General features: G+C 35.8%; 1 protein-coding gene across 2 annotated transcripts; it reads right to left on the minus strand.

Moving 5' to 3' along the window:
• Positions 1 to 7,228: 7,228 nt before the first annotated feature.
• Positions 7,229 to 10,161, minus strand: LOC149144605 (serine/threonine-protein kinase SRK2A-like). Of its 2 annotated transcripts, XM_089448046.1 has the most exons (10): positions 9,849 to 10,161; positions 9,655 to 9,729; positions 9,460 to 9,561; positions 9,324 to 9,377; positions 9,014 to 9,106; positions 8,829 to 8,921; positions 8,584 to 8,688; positions 8,354 to 8,452; positions 7,780 to 8,233; positions 7,330 to 7,699 (listed from the first exon to the last, which is right to left on the minus strand). In XM_089448046.1, exons 1-10 carry the CDS (start codon positions 9,966 to 9,968, stop codon positions 7,608 to 7,610), a joined length of 1,287 nt encoding a protein of 428 aa, XP_089304172.1. In that variant the 5' UTR covers positions 9,969 to 10,161; the 3' UTR covers positions 7,330 to 7,607. The 2 variants fall into 2 exon arrangements, with proteins under 2 accessions (XP_089304171.1, XP_089304172.1); XM_089448045.1 differs by having other exon boundaries at positions 7,229 to 8,233; positions 9,849 to 10,158.
• Between the last annotated feature and the right edge of the window lie 7,471 nt (positions 10,162 to 17,632).

Genomic DNA, 17,632 nt, shown 5'->3' on the forward strand with positions numbered 1-17,632 from the left:
GGTTGTCCTAGTACAGGTCACAATTTATGATGGCTTCCTAGCAACTCATAGTCTTTAACTCCCACTTTAAGTGTTTATTGCAAGTAAGCACAATAAAGGTGGTTAAATTTTAGTCATTGGCTTATTTATTGGCACTATTTGGTTGTTTCTTTACGAGACGAGCTTTTACCTCTAACCTCCAGTCAATTTTCTCGTTAGTTCGGTTTCTCTCCCTCTCGCTCTACTTGACTTGCACCTCCTTTTTCTATTTTTGATCAATTATCTTCCTTTCCTTCTTGCTCAAGAATTCTAATTCACACCCCTTTCATGCTTAGGGTCTCCTTTGCTCCCAACCTTCTATCTCCATCTGACTCTCCTTGCCCACCTTTGTCCCTTTCATGCTTCCCTTGCACTCCACTCATGCTCTTGAGTTTGGCCCTTTCTCTCTTTGAATTTTTCCAAACTTTTAAGTTGGTTGACATGATGCCAAGGAAGCAATCCAAAAGCTAACATGGTGCCATCTACTACAAGGATATGGGTAATTCAAGAGCTCATCAATAGGTCGAGACCTCGGTGAGGCTTTTTTGCACCCACATGCCCCAGCCCATCCAAGACAAGATCGTCAAGGCTAAAAGGAAGATTGTTGGAAAATGAGGATATTTGATAGACATTGAAATAAAAGGTGAAATTGTTGATTAGGTTCTTGATGTTGGACACACTCGTGGCCGACTCAACCAATACATGTATATAGTGGATATCTATTAGCACCTCAATATGATGGGGATAGTTATACAAGTCTGTAACGAAACTAAGGAAATCCTCTTTATGCTTGATGAACTTCATCCCTCAGCGCGTAGCATAGATAGACGTATACAATGCATTAAGGCTCATCTAGGCCTCCCTCTAGACCTTGAATGCTTCCTTAGGAGTAATAAAGAACCAATTGCAATTAAATAATTAAATTCTCAAAAGACTAATTGATGGTTTATGTTCATTTTCTCTTTGCCTATTTTCCAAGTTGGGTTTTTCATTTTCAATCTACAGTTGCATCAGCGATCCATAGGCCTCAAGACATACTCATTGTAATTTTGAAATTAATGAACTTTGATAAAAAATTATGTTGTAAAAACTTTGGTTTTTCCACTGATCTAGATTCCCTAGTGGCAAACCAAGGAAAACCATTGTATGTTTTTTTGACCAATTTCAAGAAATGAAAAACTTTTTCCTTGTGAAAAAAAACACGAACAACATCAAATATATGCATTGTCACATAAATATGAAAAATAATTACTAAGATATATAATATGTATAGTACTACATCACACATCAATGTTGAATCATGTCCTAAATATTGAATCCTAACTTGGCCTCAAAATATCAACAAAAAATATAATAAATGTATTTGTTATCTTGAGTCATCTACAGTGAAATTAGATACATAAACTAGTGGTTTCCTCTGCCCCTTTTACAGAAAAAGGTAATGACTTTTCCTCTAGAGGAAGGTGGCCCTTGGACTAGCGTTAGACTTTGACATTCCTTAAAAGTAGTAGGAAGTAGGCTCTAATGTCCTCTACTAGTGCCCATACCATTGCTCTGTCCAACTCACTTTGTTGGAGTCCCAGAAGATGCCCTGGTCCTCCTTTTCCTCCTATGCTACCTCTTACTCCCCTATTACATCATCATCACTTGCCTCTGCCATTTCTAAGGCCAACTCACTCTATTTGAGTCCCAAAATGTGCTCTAATCCTCTTCCTCCTCCATTATCTCTCTCTCCCTTGTGATGTCCTTGTCGCTCACCTCCTCTTAGAGCCAATCAAGGACAAATTCCATGAAAAACCTATCAATCTCAACTCTCCATGTAGTAGTGGTAACAATCATATCCAATCCACATAAGATGTTTTCTAAAGTTGTCTCACCCACAGTCAAAGATTGTTGTAGATGTAGACCATGTCATTAAGACGATGGAAATTTAACCTATATGTGGGTCATAAATTATTAATTATAATAATTTACAATGCATATAATAATTAGAGGGTGATGGGACATAAAAAAACCGTTATAATTTATAATGAATTCAAAATTTAATTTGAAAAATTTTAGTCTATTGCACTTCTTGGTGTATTTTTTCAAACACACTCCAGTTGTGCTTATGTCAAGAGGAGCTACATGTTTGGTTGAGCACTCTAATGGAAAGATCTTGGAGACAAGGTACTCTTTGCATCATAGCTTGTCCACCAAACATAACAACAGATAAAAGAAATATAAGAAAAAACATTGAAAATTAAAATAAAAAATAAAAAATGATGAGACAATGAAATTTGAAACATAAGCTTACGTAGCACTTTGGTCTTCCTATCTTGGATAGCCATGTCAAAACCAAGTGTTTCACCTACCATCATATATATCTCCATTTGTTTAGAAATATCTACACTTCTTGTGAAGATGGTATCATTCTCTAAACATAAGTGAGGAATCTATCCATCACTTTAACATCAAATATGAACCACAAGAGTAAGAAAATGTGGGGTTGAGTAAGAAAATGTGGGGTTTCAGTAGATCCTTACAGCATAAATGAGGCAATGGAGTGTATTGTTCCAATCCTTATCAATCACTCTACATGTCAATAGTTGTTTATCAAGCTTATCATCCCTTTTATCCTCACAAGAAAGTACAAATGGCTTCTTAAGCCCTATTGAGGACCTCATGCTTCAACGGAGAAGTCACTAACTGACATTCACGACCAAAGAAACAGAGGGTCACCAACACACCGAGGAGATGTTAGCTAACCAAAAAGAGAGAAAACGAGGCACCCGGACAAATCATCCCACCTTTTCATCCCCTTCCACATACATTACGACACTAACATCCTTTCTAGCTACAACGTAACAAACAGTGATCAAACAACCAAGCAAATAAGTCACAACCTAAACTTGACCACTAGAAAAGTCAAGGGTCGCGATAACCAGTGTCTGGAGCACATTACTAAGAGGTAAACAACCCTCCAACCTTTACAAGTCTTCAAACAACAAATGCACTAATAGTAAACCCACCCTGCTATTGCACCCCTCCGTGTACAAAACACCCAACAACCTTTCCAGCCAAAAAGTCAAGGGGGCTCAACAATCGAACTCCAAAGAGGAGTTGTCACGGGCTGACAATCAATGCTGGATAAATCCAAGGGCCACAAATACACCAATGGTGCAAGGTCACGCCCTAAAGAGAGGGATGTCCCAAAGCACACACCACAATATTGTTGCAACAATCAAAGCATCCAAGAAATGACCAATTCACGCAAAAAGCCCACAATCCAAAGGGAGAAACAAGGACATAATCCGCTACTTATTTCCTTAGAAGGGGAGTCGCTCACGAGAGGACGAGGAATTCCCTCAATATCAAAGTCACAAGAGAGGAATGCTACCTAATGCCCATTAATGGGGAAACTTAAAATTTCAATGGAGCTTAGACCAAGGGAGGTGTTTTTCATTACCTAGACACCCAACCCTTCTGCAAGGGCAGATCAAGGAACAGTCGAAAGAACTAGGGTGGCCAACCGAGTGAATCATGCCACTCTTCATCCATCGCATATTGACCCCACCCTGACAATTCCCCCTCACAAAAGGATTGAGGCACCAGACGCACACACAACCACTCCCTTGATCCAACCACCAACAAAAAAGCCAACCCAAGAAACACATAAACCATCGTCGCCTTTTGGAGAGAACTAACTATGGAGGCCCACATCTTCTAACGAACAAAAGACCGAGCACCTGATATGGACAAAGAATTTATTGTATGTACTGATGCATCTAAGGAAGGATTAGATGCAATATTAATGCAAGATAGAGGAGTAATAGCATATGCTTCAAGGAAGTTAAAACCTCAAGAAGAAATCTATGTTACTCGTGACTTAGAATTGGTTGTTGTAGTACTAGCATTGAAGATATGAAGACACTACCTTGTAGGGAGAATTTTTGAACTCAGAAGCGACCACCAAAGTTTGTAATACTTATTTACTCAAAGGGCTTTGCATGCTAGGCAAAGACAATGGAGTGAATTCTTAAGTGTGTATGAATTTGGAATTTTGTACATTAAAGGGAAAGAGAATGTAGTGGCAGATACTTTAAGTAAAAGACCAAGGATATTTTCCCTCATACCTATCATGGTAGACTTGAGGAAGCAAGTAATAGAACATGTCTTAGAAAATAGATGGTATTTAAAAATAAGATTTGGACTTGATATTGAAGATCCAAAAGAACCTAAGTTTGAGAGATCTGAACTATAATATGATGGATTGTTATGATTCCATGGCGGAATGTATATCCCTAATAGCGGAAATATCTAAAACACCGTCCTTAAGGAATCCAACATAGCATTGTATTGTGTGCATCCAAGTGTAAAGAAAATGTACGCTGACACAAGGAAACTCTTCTTTTGGGAAGGAATGAAGCGTGAAATTGTCCAATTTGTTGCAAAATGTCTTGAATGTCAACAAGTGAAGGTTGACCATCATCACCAAGCAAGTCTCGTGCAACCTCACAACATTTCTATGACCAAATGGGAGGTGATTTTTATGGATTTTATCATCGGGCTACATCTTACCCACAAAAGCACAATGTCATTCTGGTAGTGGTAGATAAACTAACAAAAAGCGTTCATTTTATTCTCGTAAGAGATCCCTATGAAGTTGTTCACATAGCTCAAGTTGTTACAAATGAAATCATTAGATATCATGGAGTTTCTAAAAAAAAATCATATTGGATAGGGATTCACAATTCACTTCAAGATTTTGGACTTGTATGTAATCAGCTTTAAAAACTCAACTAAATTTAAGTACAACTTATCATCTTGACACTGATGGACAAATAGAAAGGATGAACCAAGTAATAGAAGATATGTTGAGGATGTACATTATGGATTACCAAACACGTAGGGAAAAGTACTTATCCCTAGTTTAATTTGCATGCAATAACAGCGACCACAGTTCAATCGGAATGCCTCCATTTGAAGAATTACATGGTAGACCTTGCAAAACACCGTTAAGTTGGGATAAATTAAAGGACCAAGTGATAGTGGGGTCAGAATTAATTCAAGATATGGAAGAACAAGTAAAAAAAATTAGACAACGGTTAAAGGAGGCACAAGATAAACAGAGGAGTTATGTTGACGCTCACGAGACAGATAGAAATTATGAAGTATGGAATCAAGTTTGCATCCACACCATACCAAACAAAAGCACCATCCAATTTGGAAAAATAACAAAGTTGTCACCCCAGTTCATTGGGCCATTTAAAGTTCTGGGAAAAGTTGGACTTGTCACCTATCGTCTTGCACTGCCACCCCACTTGCATAAAGTTCATAAAGTTTTTCATGTATTTGTATCACGACATCATATAGCTAACAAATCACAAAACCTTAAGTGGAAGGAACTGCGAGTATTAGATGAGGGAACCATTTTGGTCGACCCACTAGTAGCCCATTGTAGATTTGTCTCTGTCAACCAACGAAAAAACCTTTACCTAAGGTTCAATAATGGCACACCTCGACACCAACTCAAAAGCTCTCATGATATGAAATTAGTTTGCATGACTTTTCCCTCTGGTTTACAATTATAAGATAAAAGCATGTCACTCCTCTGAAAGGCATTCTCTTCACATCCTACATAAAAATCAAAATACACTGAAAAGATACGAAGCTAGTAGAAAACCATGTAATGGCAAGATACACCAACACAAGGTAGGATATCTCTCCATAAGCAACTTAGCATTGTCCATTATGACTTGGACAACATTCCATGGACTTACTTTCTTACCCTTCTAATCATCCCAACCATTTGACATCACAGTGGAACTAATGGTTTCCCATGATGCGTTCAGCTCCTCCAATCTATCAGTGCAATTAGCCTCTTCATTTAGAAGAGTAGACCCTCCCAACTCATTATACGAATAAATTGTGTACCCTAAGCCAACAATAGCAATAGCATCAAACATAAGCTATAGTAGAAAGGATTGTTTTTTGTCACATTGAAAGGAATTCCACTTCATAGAAAACACTTAGCCACTAGCTTGTCAACTTCTTAATTCTCCATTCTTTAAGCACCTACCTAATAGAGTGTTGTGCACCAAGTGTGCTTCAAGAACCACTCTCTCTTCTTCCTCAAACTCCTCCCCTTGCAACTTGTTCTCACTTCTTCCCCAAATCCTCTCCTTGCAACTTGTTCTCTTTTGCTAAAGCTCTTACTGCATGCTTTGATGGCAATACAAATGATTTTTGGACAAACTTTTGAGCAAAGTTCTATATCATCTTCCAAAATGTATACAAATATCAATACAAATGATGATTTTTGGACAAACTTTTGAACAAAGTTCTATATCATGTTCCAAAATTTATACAATAGAATTTTAACTAAAAAATTCCCTTCCTCGTATACTTTCCACACAACAACTTGCAATTCACAACAACTTTCAATTCAATATCTCTATTGACCCTAAATTATAAGTTTATTGACCCTTATATACATAAAAGAAAAACATAAAAATGATTTAAAATATAGGATAAAACTATTTTTTTAAATGATAAAAACATTAAATTTACCTTTCAAAACATTTATAATGAAACTAGATTTCATAACCTAGTAATCCATAAAAGCAGGTGATTACATTATATGATAAGAAAAGTAATTGATTTAATTTTACAAACTAAATAAACTTTAGAAACACATCCAATTCTAATATAAAAACAAATATATAAAGAGATTCTCCAATTATAATAATAAAATTTATAATCAGCAGAGTAGATTAATAAGATCCATATGAACAAAATAGTTTTTCATAGCATAGCTTCACACATAAGAGCTTCACACATAAGAGCTTCACTCATAAGAGAGCATAAAAACATAAAAATATGCTTGTAGAAAGGATGAAATTTAATTTGTATGGTAAAAGGATGCAACTTCAATGACCTGTTAAAACATTTGAAAATTTAAAAGCATAAATAACTTAAATTGTATATTGCAAAGATGGAAATTCAATAATATATCAGAACACATGGAGAATTTGAATGCATAAATGACTAGTTGAGAATAATGAATGTCATTGGAACATTGAAAGATGAGTAGTTATGTCATCCCACACACCATCACTGTAAATTGCGAAGTGTAAATCGAAAAGAATGAACAGCATTGTAATTGAAAAATGGAAAAATAAATTATCATTTACTAATACAAGTTTTCATGTGTAAACACTGAGAACTCTTTTGCACATAAATAAGTTAGAGCATAATTCAGTTCCATATATATGATAGTGTACAGGTTTAACATAAGCAGTAGGGACTAAGTGGCAAACAGTGCTCTCATACTCTGTCAATTTTGTCTTCCAACAGACATCCCTTTCTATTCTGCTCAACAAAACACAAGTAGTATTTTTCTACACTACAAACATAATTTGCTTCTTTAAAACCTCATCTACAGTTCCTGATAAGACAGAATGGCGGACTAACTTCGGGACGATAAGAGGGCCCTTATTACAAATATAAGCCTGAAAGCACAACAAAAGAATAGTTGGAAAGAGGATGACATGTGACCCTGGTGTAGACAATTAGCAGACAGTCAAATTTCTAGTGTACCCATGACATCACTTGGGCTGATAATAGCTCGTTCTCTCGGCTCTCTCTGCTCCGCGGACATGGACATCTGCTCTGTCATATGCTCTCTCTGCTCCCGGACCTGGACATCTGCTCTGTCATATGCTATATCCGCTCCGCGGACCTGGACATCTGCTCTGTCATATGCTCTCTCCGCTCCACGGACTTGTACATCTGCTCTGTCATATGCTCTCTCTGCTCCACGGACTTGTACATCTGCTCTGTCGTGTGTCCTCTCTGCTCTGTCATGTGCTTTCGGTACTTCCTGGAAACGGACACGGACATCTCCTCTTTCCTGCGCTCCTCCTACTCTTTCCTGCGCACCTTTTTCTCTCTCGTATGCTTCTACTTCATCTTCATCTGCATAGAACTCCTCCTCTGCCCCTTCCTGCCCTTCCTGTTCTTCCTCGTCCTCGTCCCACAGGTAAGGGGTCAGAGTCTTGGGTGTGGGCAGTGGCACCTTTGCCTCTTCTATTATTTTCACTATTTCATCAATAGGTTGGGGTGGATTGTTATAATCATCGTGCATGTAGCCCGCATCAGCCCCTTCCATGAGCTCCCTCGGCAAGTTCTTCAGGAACCATGGGTGCTGCCGTATGTCCCTGATGCTGATTCTCTGTATGCAAATCAATTGCATTAAAACAAAAATTATATTAGGAAAGGCAAGGCAACGGCTCCCCTGAAAGGCCGCTAAAGTAAAAATGAAAAGGAAAAGCCAAATTAAAAAAAAGGTTACCTTGTGTGGATTGGCCACAAAAATACGGCCAAGCAGCTGTTTGCATTCAGGTGACACGTGTACATAGTCCGGAATAGTATATTGCACGCTCATTATGCGCTGACATGTCAGACAAGCGTTAGTTGTTCGTTTCCAAAAGTCATTTTCCTACCATTATACCATATTTACTGATCAAGCGAAAGAGAAGGTTCCAGCGGTTCGAACCTCAGACCTCTAACACCTGAACTCACCTGTATCGTTTTCCGGAAGTTTTTCGGGTCGTCTTGATCTTCGAAGGGGTAAGCCCCAACTAACATCACGTACAGAGTAACTCCGCAAGACCAGACATCTGCAAGCTGAGAAACAGAAACCCCAGCGGCAATGAATTAGAGGTACTGCGCGTGGAAACCCCTACACCATCCAAATTACAGACAGTGCGTGTGTGCGTGCACAATGAATATTTATTCCGTGGGAAGTAATAGGATCGGATCCCTACCTTGCCGTCATACTCTTTCCTGGACAAAACCTCAGGAGCGATGTAAGCAGGGGTTCCGACGGTCGATTTGGGCCGAGAATGAAGCACAGAAGACTGAACACACAACACAAAACGCGGCCGTGAGCTTAGCCTGACATATTTCAACAATTACAGAAAAACCGAATCGAAAACCTCAAAAAACTCACCTTCGAGTATCCGAAGTCACAAATCTTGAGCCGGGGCGCAGGGCTGCCGTCCAGTAATGTATTTTCCAGCTTAAGATCGCGATGGCAGATTTTCTGCGGTTTGCTTTAAATAAATATTAAAGATACAACCGCAGCAGTATTTGCAGAGTAAAAATAAAATAAGAACAAAATAACCGAAGAAAATTAAAGAAACAGCCACCGTAATATTTGCAGAGTAAAGATAAAAGAAGAGAAGAGATGGACATGAAAGAAAAAGTCGCAGCGATATTTGCAGAGTAATAATAAAAGAATGAAAAAGACTATTGCATACCATAGCATGGCAGTAGCTAACTCCCGAAATCAGCTGCTGAAAGAAAAATCTTGCCTGACGTCACAAAGTGCCGTATATTAGAGGCAATCCCTTCCGCCTGAACAGAACAAAATAAAATCCACCGATGAAGACATACCTCGTCCTCGCTAAAGCGTCCGGCGTTACAAATGCGATCGAAGAGCTCCCCTCCGGCGGCGTACTCCATGACTATGGCCAGGTGAGTGGGAGTCAGCAACACCTGAAGCCAAAAAATTAGAAAAATACAGCAAATCATCCTCGGATTCATTTTGCCCCAAATGTAGGGCTACGGCGAGGGTTCGAATATCCTTACCTCCTTGAAACGAATTATGTTCGGGTGCCTCAACGATCGGTGATTTATAATCTCACGCGCAACATTTTCATCTATCTGCACAAAGGCCAATCCACACCATCAGGATTTCCCTGAGTACAAAAGTAGATCCCGAAGCCATCAAAGTTCAAGCACTGAAATCAGGGCAAGTGAGAAAGCAAATCATTATACCATACCTTACGGCCTCTCTCGATGTATTTCATAGCGACAAGCTCCTTCGTCTTCTTGTTCCGCATCAGCCTGGCTACGCCGAAATTGCCAGAGCCGATGTCTTTCACTACCTCGAATCGATCCATTTCTGATCAAATCTAACGCCTTCCCTCTCCTCGGATTCGATCGTGCGATCTGCAGCAGCAGCTGAAACAACAATAAAATCCACTCGCTCGTCTCTCAGATTTGCCCCCTTTAAACCAAGAAACCCCAACCGGTCGTGTTTTCGCCGCAGCCTCCGCTCGCCTTTGCCTTCGCCTTCGTTTTCCTTAAAGTAGTCCAGCCGTATTCTCTCTCCCAGTCATTGGTGCGTCAAGATATTACTTTTTTATTGTTTCTCGGTGGGTAAAAATATTAAATTTTTATTCTGTTTCCTCGCGGTTAAAGAACACATGTTATGCCCATATAATATTCCCGATGCCTTTAACACTTTTTCACATTCCTCACTTTTCACACCTACCGATTGGAACGGTATTTCCCGTCTGTTCCCTTCCAAATTTTAATTTATTTTAATTTATAAGCAAATTTGGAAAATTTGCCATTTGTCATCCAGAGTTATTGTATATTCGCCATTTGTTATGTCGAGGTGGAGACATTGTCTCTATACTCTTACATTTAAGATACTTCAAAATAATATTTTTATATTTTTAAATTAAAATGATCAACCACAAATATATTTAGTTAATTAATTAAATTTTTAATTTAAAGAAACAAGTGTTTTTTTCCAGCACTGAAGAAGCTCGGCATAGCCATGAACATTTTTAACCTTTTTCTAGGGTTATTTAACATGGTCCTATCATGCAATTAGAATGGGGTGGGAGGTTATTATTAAATTTTTCCAAACATTTGGGCTATATATCATTGACAAATTTAATTAGGGAGAGGTTATCATTAAATCCTCCCAACCACTCGCGCTATACATCATTGACAAATTTCACTGGGTGCGAAGGTTATCATTAAACCTTCCCAAGTTATACATCATTGACAAATTTAAAGAAACGAGTTGTCTTTAGTATGATTTTTTGGAAGTTTTTTCAGTTTTTCCAGTCTAATTTCTCTAAAATCTAGCAAGAATTTATTGAAATCACAAGTGTCTTGGGGGTTTTTCATTGTAGTTAAATATCTATACAATCAAAAAACCAATTTAAATAACACAAATCAAGATTTTACCTGAAATTTTCCACAGTGTTTAGGTTTTTCAGGGCGCTTAATCCATTTATACAATAAAAAAACTAGTTTAAATAACACAAATCAATATTTCACTTCAAATTTTTCAGTTGTATTCCAACACCACTGGAAAGTCTAAAAAATCACACTAAAAACAACTCCTTAAAAATCTTATTATTAATTTAGAAATATTTTTAATATTCAAATTTACGAATTAACTAAATTCATTGAATTTTATAATCAAAATATTTTTATTATAAAAAAAATTACAATTTACAAGTTCAATTCTCCAAACACGGTCAAAATTAAAAATTAAATTATATAATTAAACCCAAAAAAAACCCACTAAATGTAAAAACTTTTATAACCATCCTTAGAACAATAAAACAACTTTCATTCAACCTAATCGTACAAACTTATTCCCTACCAAATATGATTTGCTCATGAAGTATCCTATTATGTATATATCGAAAAATCCCTAATACCCTTCAGCCGCTCCAACCCCACCACCAAACTATTGTGTCTTATTAATTTTAACTTTCGGTATGGACTTTCAGTACAAGATGCTCGTAACTTTATAAATACAATAAAATTTATATATTTTAATTGATGTAAGTGAAATAAGAATATAAATAGTTATTGATTTATCTTTGTACTTAGGAATAATTTTTTTTTATATTTATGAGAAAAGAGGAAATAAAAAAACTATATAAATTATTTGAAGAAATCAAATACAATGTATTACATTATTTATTTTTCACTGACAAATAAATAAATCTCAATTACAAAATTGCATTTAAATATTCAATTTTATTTTTGGAAATTTTATTAAACATACTCAATCCCAATTAAGTGGAGATCCTAGTTAATTTTAATGTGTTATGATAAATTAAAAGAATATTACTAAATTATGTATAGGTGTGCTTAGCTTATATTTTTTGAAAAACTATTGAACATACTCGATCCCAATTCCGTGGAGATCCTAATTATTTTAATGTGTTTTAATAAATTATAGGAATATTACTAAATTATGTATATGTGTGCTTTGCTTATCCCACAATAAAGGGTAACATGCAATGTAAATAATTGAATATTTTACTAATGAGGTTGGGAAAGGGGTGTTTGACTTGGTATCCATGAAATATTATGGGTAATATTTTATTTTTATTAAAATTTATTTATATATATATATAATTTATGTTTTTATATTTAAAATTATTGATAATTGTAGGGTTTAATTTGTTTTTTACAATGTGGTGAATTGGTAATGGCCAGACTTAATCTAAGGTCTAATTTGTTTTTTTTATAGCTTGGTGAATCAATAACTACTAGACTTAATTTAAGGAAGACCCAGGATGAATTCTAGTAGTTGCTACTATCAGACCTAATCTAAGGAAGACCGAGGATCAATCAATTCTCATAGCTGTCACTATAACACCAAAAGTACATCCAACAACCTCCAAGCAAGATATACTAATTTCTTATGATTTTGGCAATAGGGGAGACTCCTACTCTTTGAGCGGCACACCATAGCAAGCTGCCACTATAACACCAAGAGTACATTCATAACTGTCAGACCTAATCTAAGGAAGAACACCAAGAGTACATTCGTAACTCTCAGACCTAATCTAAGGAAGACCCATGATCAATCAACAGCAGTTGTAGGAAGACCCATGATGAATCAACACCAAGAGTACATCCGTAACTATAACACCAAGAGTACATCCGTAACTACCAGACCTAATCTAAGGAAGACCCAGGATAAATCAATTCTAGTAGCTTACAGCCAACAACCTGCAAGCCAGATTTACTAATTTCTTATGATTTTGGCAAAAATCAATTCTCCTAAGTGCCGCTATAACACCAAGAGGACATCCAACAACCTGGATGCCGAGACTCACCTTAACGAGGGAGCCAAGGGAGCCTACTCGTAGATGCCGAGACTAGACTCACATTAATAAGGGAGCCACGCTAACCAGGAAGCCTAGACTTACGTTAACAAAGGCGGCACACTATTACAAGACAATATACTCAATATGATTTGAATCATGACCTCCTCATTACTGTATTGTAGAGCCTAATTTGTTAGTACAAGGTAATTAATTTATAAGCAAGGTCATTATTTGTATTTCGTATTTATTTTTCCAGTATTTATTTTTATTATTTTAAATCGTTTTTTCATGTATTTGTTATTATTATTTTAAATCGTTTGCACTCTTCATGGAGCTTTTTATTTAATTATCTGGTTATCGAAGTTCGAGCCTATATCGAATTAAAAATTTTTAAGCTCTATACATACTAGAGTTAAACTACGAATACGTTACTTAATACTACTTTGAAAAAGCGTTAATACCGCTTTGAAAAAGGGAGGATCTATTTTTTGTTTCTTTCAACACCGACGGTCATCGTTTGTGTCAAAAAAATAAAAGTGGTTGTAGTTACACTGGTACATCGTATAATAACAAAAAGAGAAGAAAATAATGCCACTGTCAATAACCTTAGATGTAAGTTATCGTTTTTAATTGAAATTATGGAATATTATATTAAAAAGGTTTGTGTAGTTAACAATAAGTACACTAGTAGTATTGATATAGAATTTCATTAAAAAGACAACTCTGAAAAACCACATGGAGAGTTTGGCAATGTTTAGACTGATTATTCTAAAATAAAAATGTTTAATATTTTAATTATTTTAAAAAATATAAGAATAAAATATATTATTTTTTTCTTGATCAACTTTAGAGGGGAGAGAGGGGAGAGAATTTGGTTGTTTAATGTTTTTGTTATTTTTTATTTGGGGTATTTTTTTTCTTTGAAATTTATTTGAATGGAGTTGATTGACGTTTTATTGTTTGAGGTTGTCGAGTGGGAGTTTTTACCGAGGTTGTCACACTACATTGTGCTTCCATGATGTAAATTTAATCATTAATAGTTATGTGTACATAGATTTTTTCTAAACAAAAAAGAAAGCAATAGCAATCACATATAATACTTAGAGATTTACCATATAATAGATTCTTTCTAAAAAAAAAAAAAGCAATAGCAATCACACATAATATTTAGAGATTAACCAGCTATTGAAAACAGCAACAAGAAATGCTAAAAATAGAAATGCTATAAATAGCATTACTATAAATAGCATTTCAGGTACTAGTGTTGGAAATAGCAACAAGGAATGATAAAATAGAAATGCTAAAAATAACATTACTATAAACAACATTTCAGGATAGATTCCAATTTTAATTAGTCCCTGAATTAAAATTGAGAATTAAAATTCGAATTTGATTTCAGCCGCTGTTTGTAAATTAATTAATTAATTCATCTTGAGTTAATTAGTTGGAGAAAATCAAACATGAAGTCTTTGTGAAGACATGCATCAATTATCCCTTTGATTGAGGAAGTTATCCCTTAATTAAGGAGATAAGGATGAGTTGTATTTGAGTTGTAATTAATTAGCTCAATTAATTGAGTTAAGTCCAGTTAAATTAGTTTCAAATAGTTGGAGGAACTAATTGTGAGTTCAGTTAGTTAATGCATGCATACATGCAACTAGTGTTCTCTAGATAATTGAATATTCTCTCATAAATAACTCATGCATGTCAGTTCAGAGAAAGACCTAGTTGAGATTAAAGACAGGGACATTGTACTATCAGTTCATAAAAAGACCTAGTTGAGATTAAAGACAGGGACATTGTACTATCAGTTGAAGGATTTTTCCTATAAAGGAAACTCATCCATGCAGAAGGAATTATCTCCTTCAGGATTACACAGTTATTTCAGAGATCAGTGTTGTGTGTGAGGTGAGAATCACACAGGTTGCCGCTGGAGGACCCAAGAGAAACTGCGCAACGAAATAGGAGGCTTGGAGGAATGAAGGAAGGCATATGTGTTGTCTATTCTGTCTATGAGCAGCAGTGAGGGATTGTACTGAGAGCTGGATAGCTTGTGAGCTAAAGCTTTGTGTAATCCTGAGATATTTCCACTTGTATAATAATATAGATAGCGGGGTTTTTAGCTGAGGCTTTGCCCAAAGTATTCTTCTATGTTCATGTGTGATTGATTTTTTATTCTCTATTATATGTGTTCTATTTGATCTTGCTCAAAATCGATTAAGATTCCGCAAATTTGTTTGTAGAAGTAGATCAAGTATTTTGCTTTAGTATATTGCATTATCAGGTGATCTACAGTGAAATTCCTACAAGAGCTACAACTCCAACTTTTATCATATATAATACAATAAATAGGATCCTATGGCATCCAAAACCATAATCCATTGACCCAAATTAGATTACTTGGTAAGAATTACATTACAATGAGTTGAAAAATCATTTACGGAAAATGCTGAAAATAGACCAAAAACAACCCAAGAATCTTTTCTCAAGGGTCAATCATGCAAATAAGTTAACACACAACATCTAATTTCTTCCTTTGTTGGACCAAAAGATTAATAATTGTCACATTATGAGTAGCACATTGATGTTCATTCTCATGAACATTGAAGGTCATTAAGAACAAGGAACTTTTATTATATTGAATAGACCCATTATACCTTTAGAGAGTTGCCCTCATTTGCATAACATCCCTGTGGTACCTAATTTCTAAGCCCAAATCAAAGATAATTGAGGGTGATAGAGTCAAATTGGAGCCAATTTGACCAAAACTATATCCAACATGCATGGGAGGCTCTCTATTTTGTAGAGCTAAAAGTATAACAAGCACATTATTCTTCTAGAAATTATTGTAACTTGAATTGAAGAAACCAACACATCCAATACCAACTTAGCCAAAAATACATATCCCAAACATTTAAAAAGCAGGGCATATTGAGACAACATTTGATTGTTGATGTTATATAGAAAGTTGAAAGAATGAATGCTACTAAAATTCAGAAGAAGAGAGAGACCCCACATAAGAACCTCCTACCAATCCAAGTCCAAAACCCAAAGGAAAATTCCAAATATGGATATCCAAATGAATTCTAGAAAACCAAGTGCTCTAGCAATTATCCACTCAATGCATCCAAAAAATTTAGCTTGCATATTAAAATCCTAGAGAGATAGCCCAAGATCAAAGAAAGTTCTTACAAGTTGGGATTGAGTCTGCTTAAGAGACCTCTTAAAGTTATTGTGAATTACATTCCAAGTTTGATCCATTGTCCCACCTCACCAATGAGAAACCGTAAAAACAAGTTCAATAAATGGGACAAATTTTTATTTCCACATGCAGATAAGATGGGGTTGCATCCTTTCAAATTCCCTCCCCATTCTTAAAGATCGATATGATAGTTGTTGGAGCATGTGTTAGTTAATGGATATTTAACATGTCTTAGGATCACAAACCAATTTGAATTAGATCATTATATTGTTGTTCATTTATCTCGATGCTTTCAAAGTGAGAAAAATTGGAGGAATCATCTTGTACAATCATTTTAACTATAGGTCCTAGTTTGAAAAAATAAGGTTTGAAACCTTTCAAAGCCATTTTAAGGCATCAAATGGCATTTTTTGAGGTCAAAACTTTATTAGTTTTAGTTGAGATGTTTTAATGTTGATCTACACTCAATGACCTTTCTAATGGTGCAAATATCACATCGATCAAAGCTCATATGCCAAAGTTATGAATCCTGAAAGTTGACCTACCATGTTGACCACCATGATGCAAGGGGATGCCACATCAGCTCTTGCTACTCATGCATATGGGGTTACCCATGTGTGGAATTTTAAGAGCATTTTAGAAGGACCAAACCATAACTCTAATTTAGGGTTGAGGAAGTCAAAAACATAAACCTAGATGACTATAGGGAAATGTTAAAGATTGGGCCACTAGGCGGAGAAGGGGTTCCATTTTACATCATTGTATTTGTTCCAAAGTTGATCAGAGCATTTATGTGTGGGAAGTTGAGTAGATACTAGAGTAGATGGGGATAAGATTTTATAGTAGCCTTATAGGCCATAGGTTTTAGGCAACTCTATAGAGGGTACGTCCCTTTTTGTATTTGTATATTCCATACAAGAGAAAAGAGAGTAGAGCAACCTCACCTTCTAGTCGTGTTTTCTCCCATATAGGTTTCCTAGGGTAAATCTTGTGTTTATTTGTGGATGTTATGTGAGTATTTTTCTATTATCTAGCATTTCCACTATTTCACACATTTAAGCACAAAACAATAATTAAAGAATATGATATTTGAAGGAAATCGGCCTTTACAGTAAAGATTTCAATGTTTTATTTGATATACTATGATGAGTTATTTCAATGGAATATCCATAGTAGTCTACAAATCATATAAATATCATCGCAGTTATAAGGATCCAAGAACTTACTTAAGAAAAATGTCAAAGAACCCTAGCCACAACTGATAATTCTATTCATAATAACCCTCAAGATCCAATAGAACAGATATTTGTGAGGTTGGAAGCACAGGTTGCCAACATCAATCATAATATGAACGACATCATGGCATCTCTAGCAAGCAAGCTATGATCGTTCAAATAAGTTGAAGGTTCTAACTCAAAGATCATATCAAAAGGGAAATTGAGAGATAATGAAAAGCAAGAAAATGAGTTGAGGAAATAACCCGAGAAAG

Source organism: Pinus tabuliformis, chromosome X (assembly GCF_031772625.1).
Source record: "Pinus tabuliformis cultivar Carrire ecotype Pingquan chromosome X, CPIR1, whole genome shotgun sequence".
Classification (NCBI taxonomy): Eukaryota; Viridiplantae; Streptophyta; class Pinopsida; order Pinales; family Pinaceae; genus Pinus; species Pinus tabuliformis.

Coding starts and splice junctions, on each gene's coding strand:
- LOC149144605 (XM_089448045.1), bottom strand. CDS start 9,968: ATGGATCGATTCGAGGTAGTGAAAGACATCGGCTCTGGCAATTTCGGC. Junction 8,922..9,013: donor GTGACTTCGGATACTCGAAG/GTGAGTTTTTTG, acceptor TTGTGTGTTCAG/TCTTCTGTGCTTCATTCTCG. Junction 8,689..8,828: donor GGAAAGAGTATGACGGCAAG/GTAGGGATCCGA, acceptor TCTGTTTCTCAG/CTTGCAGATGTCTGGTCTTG.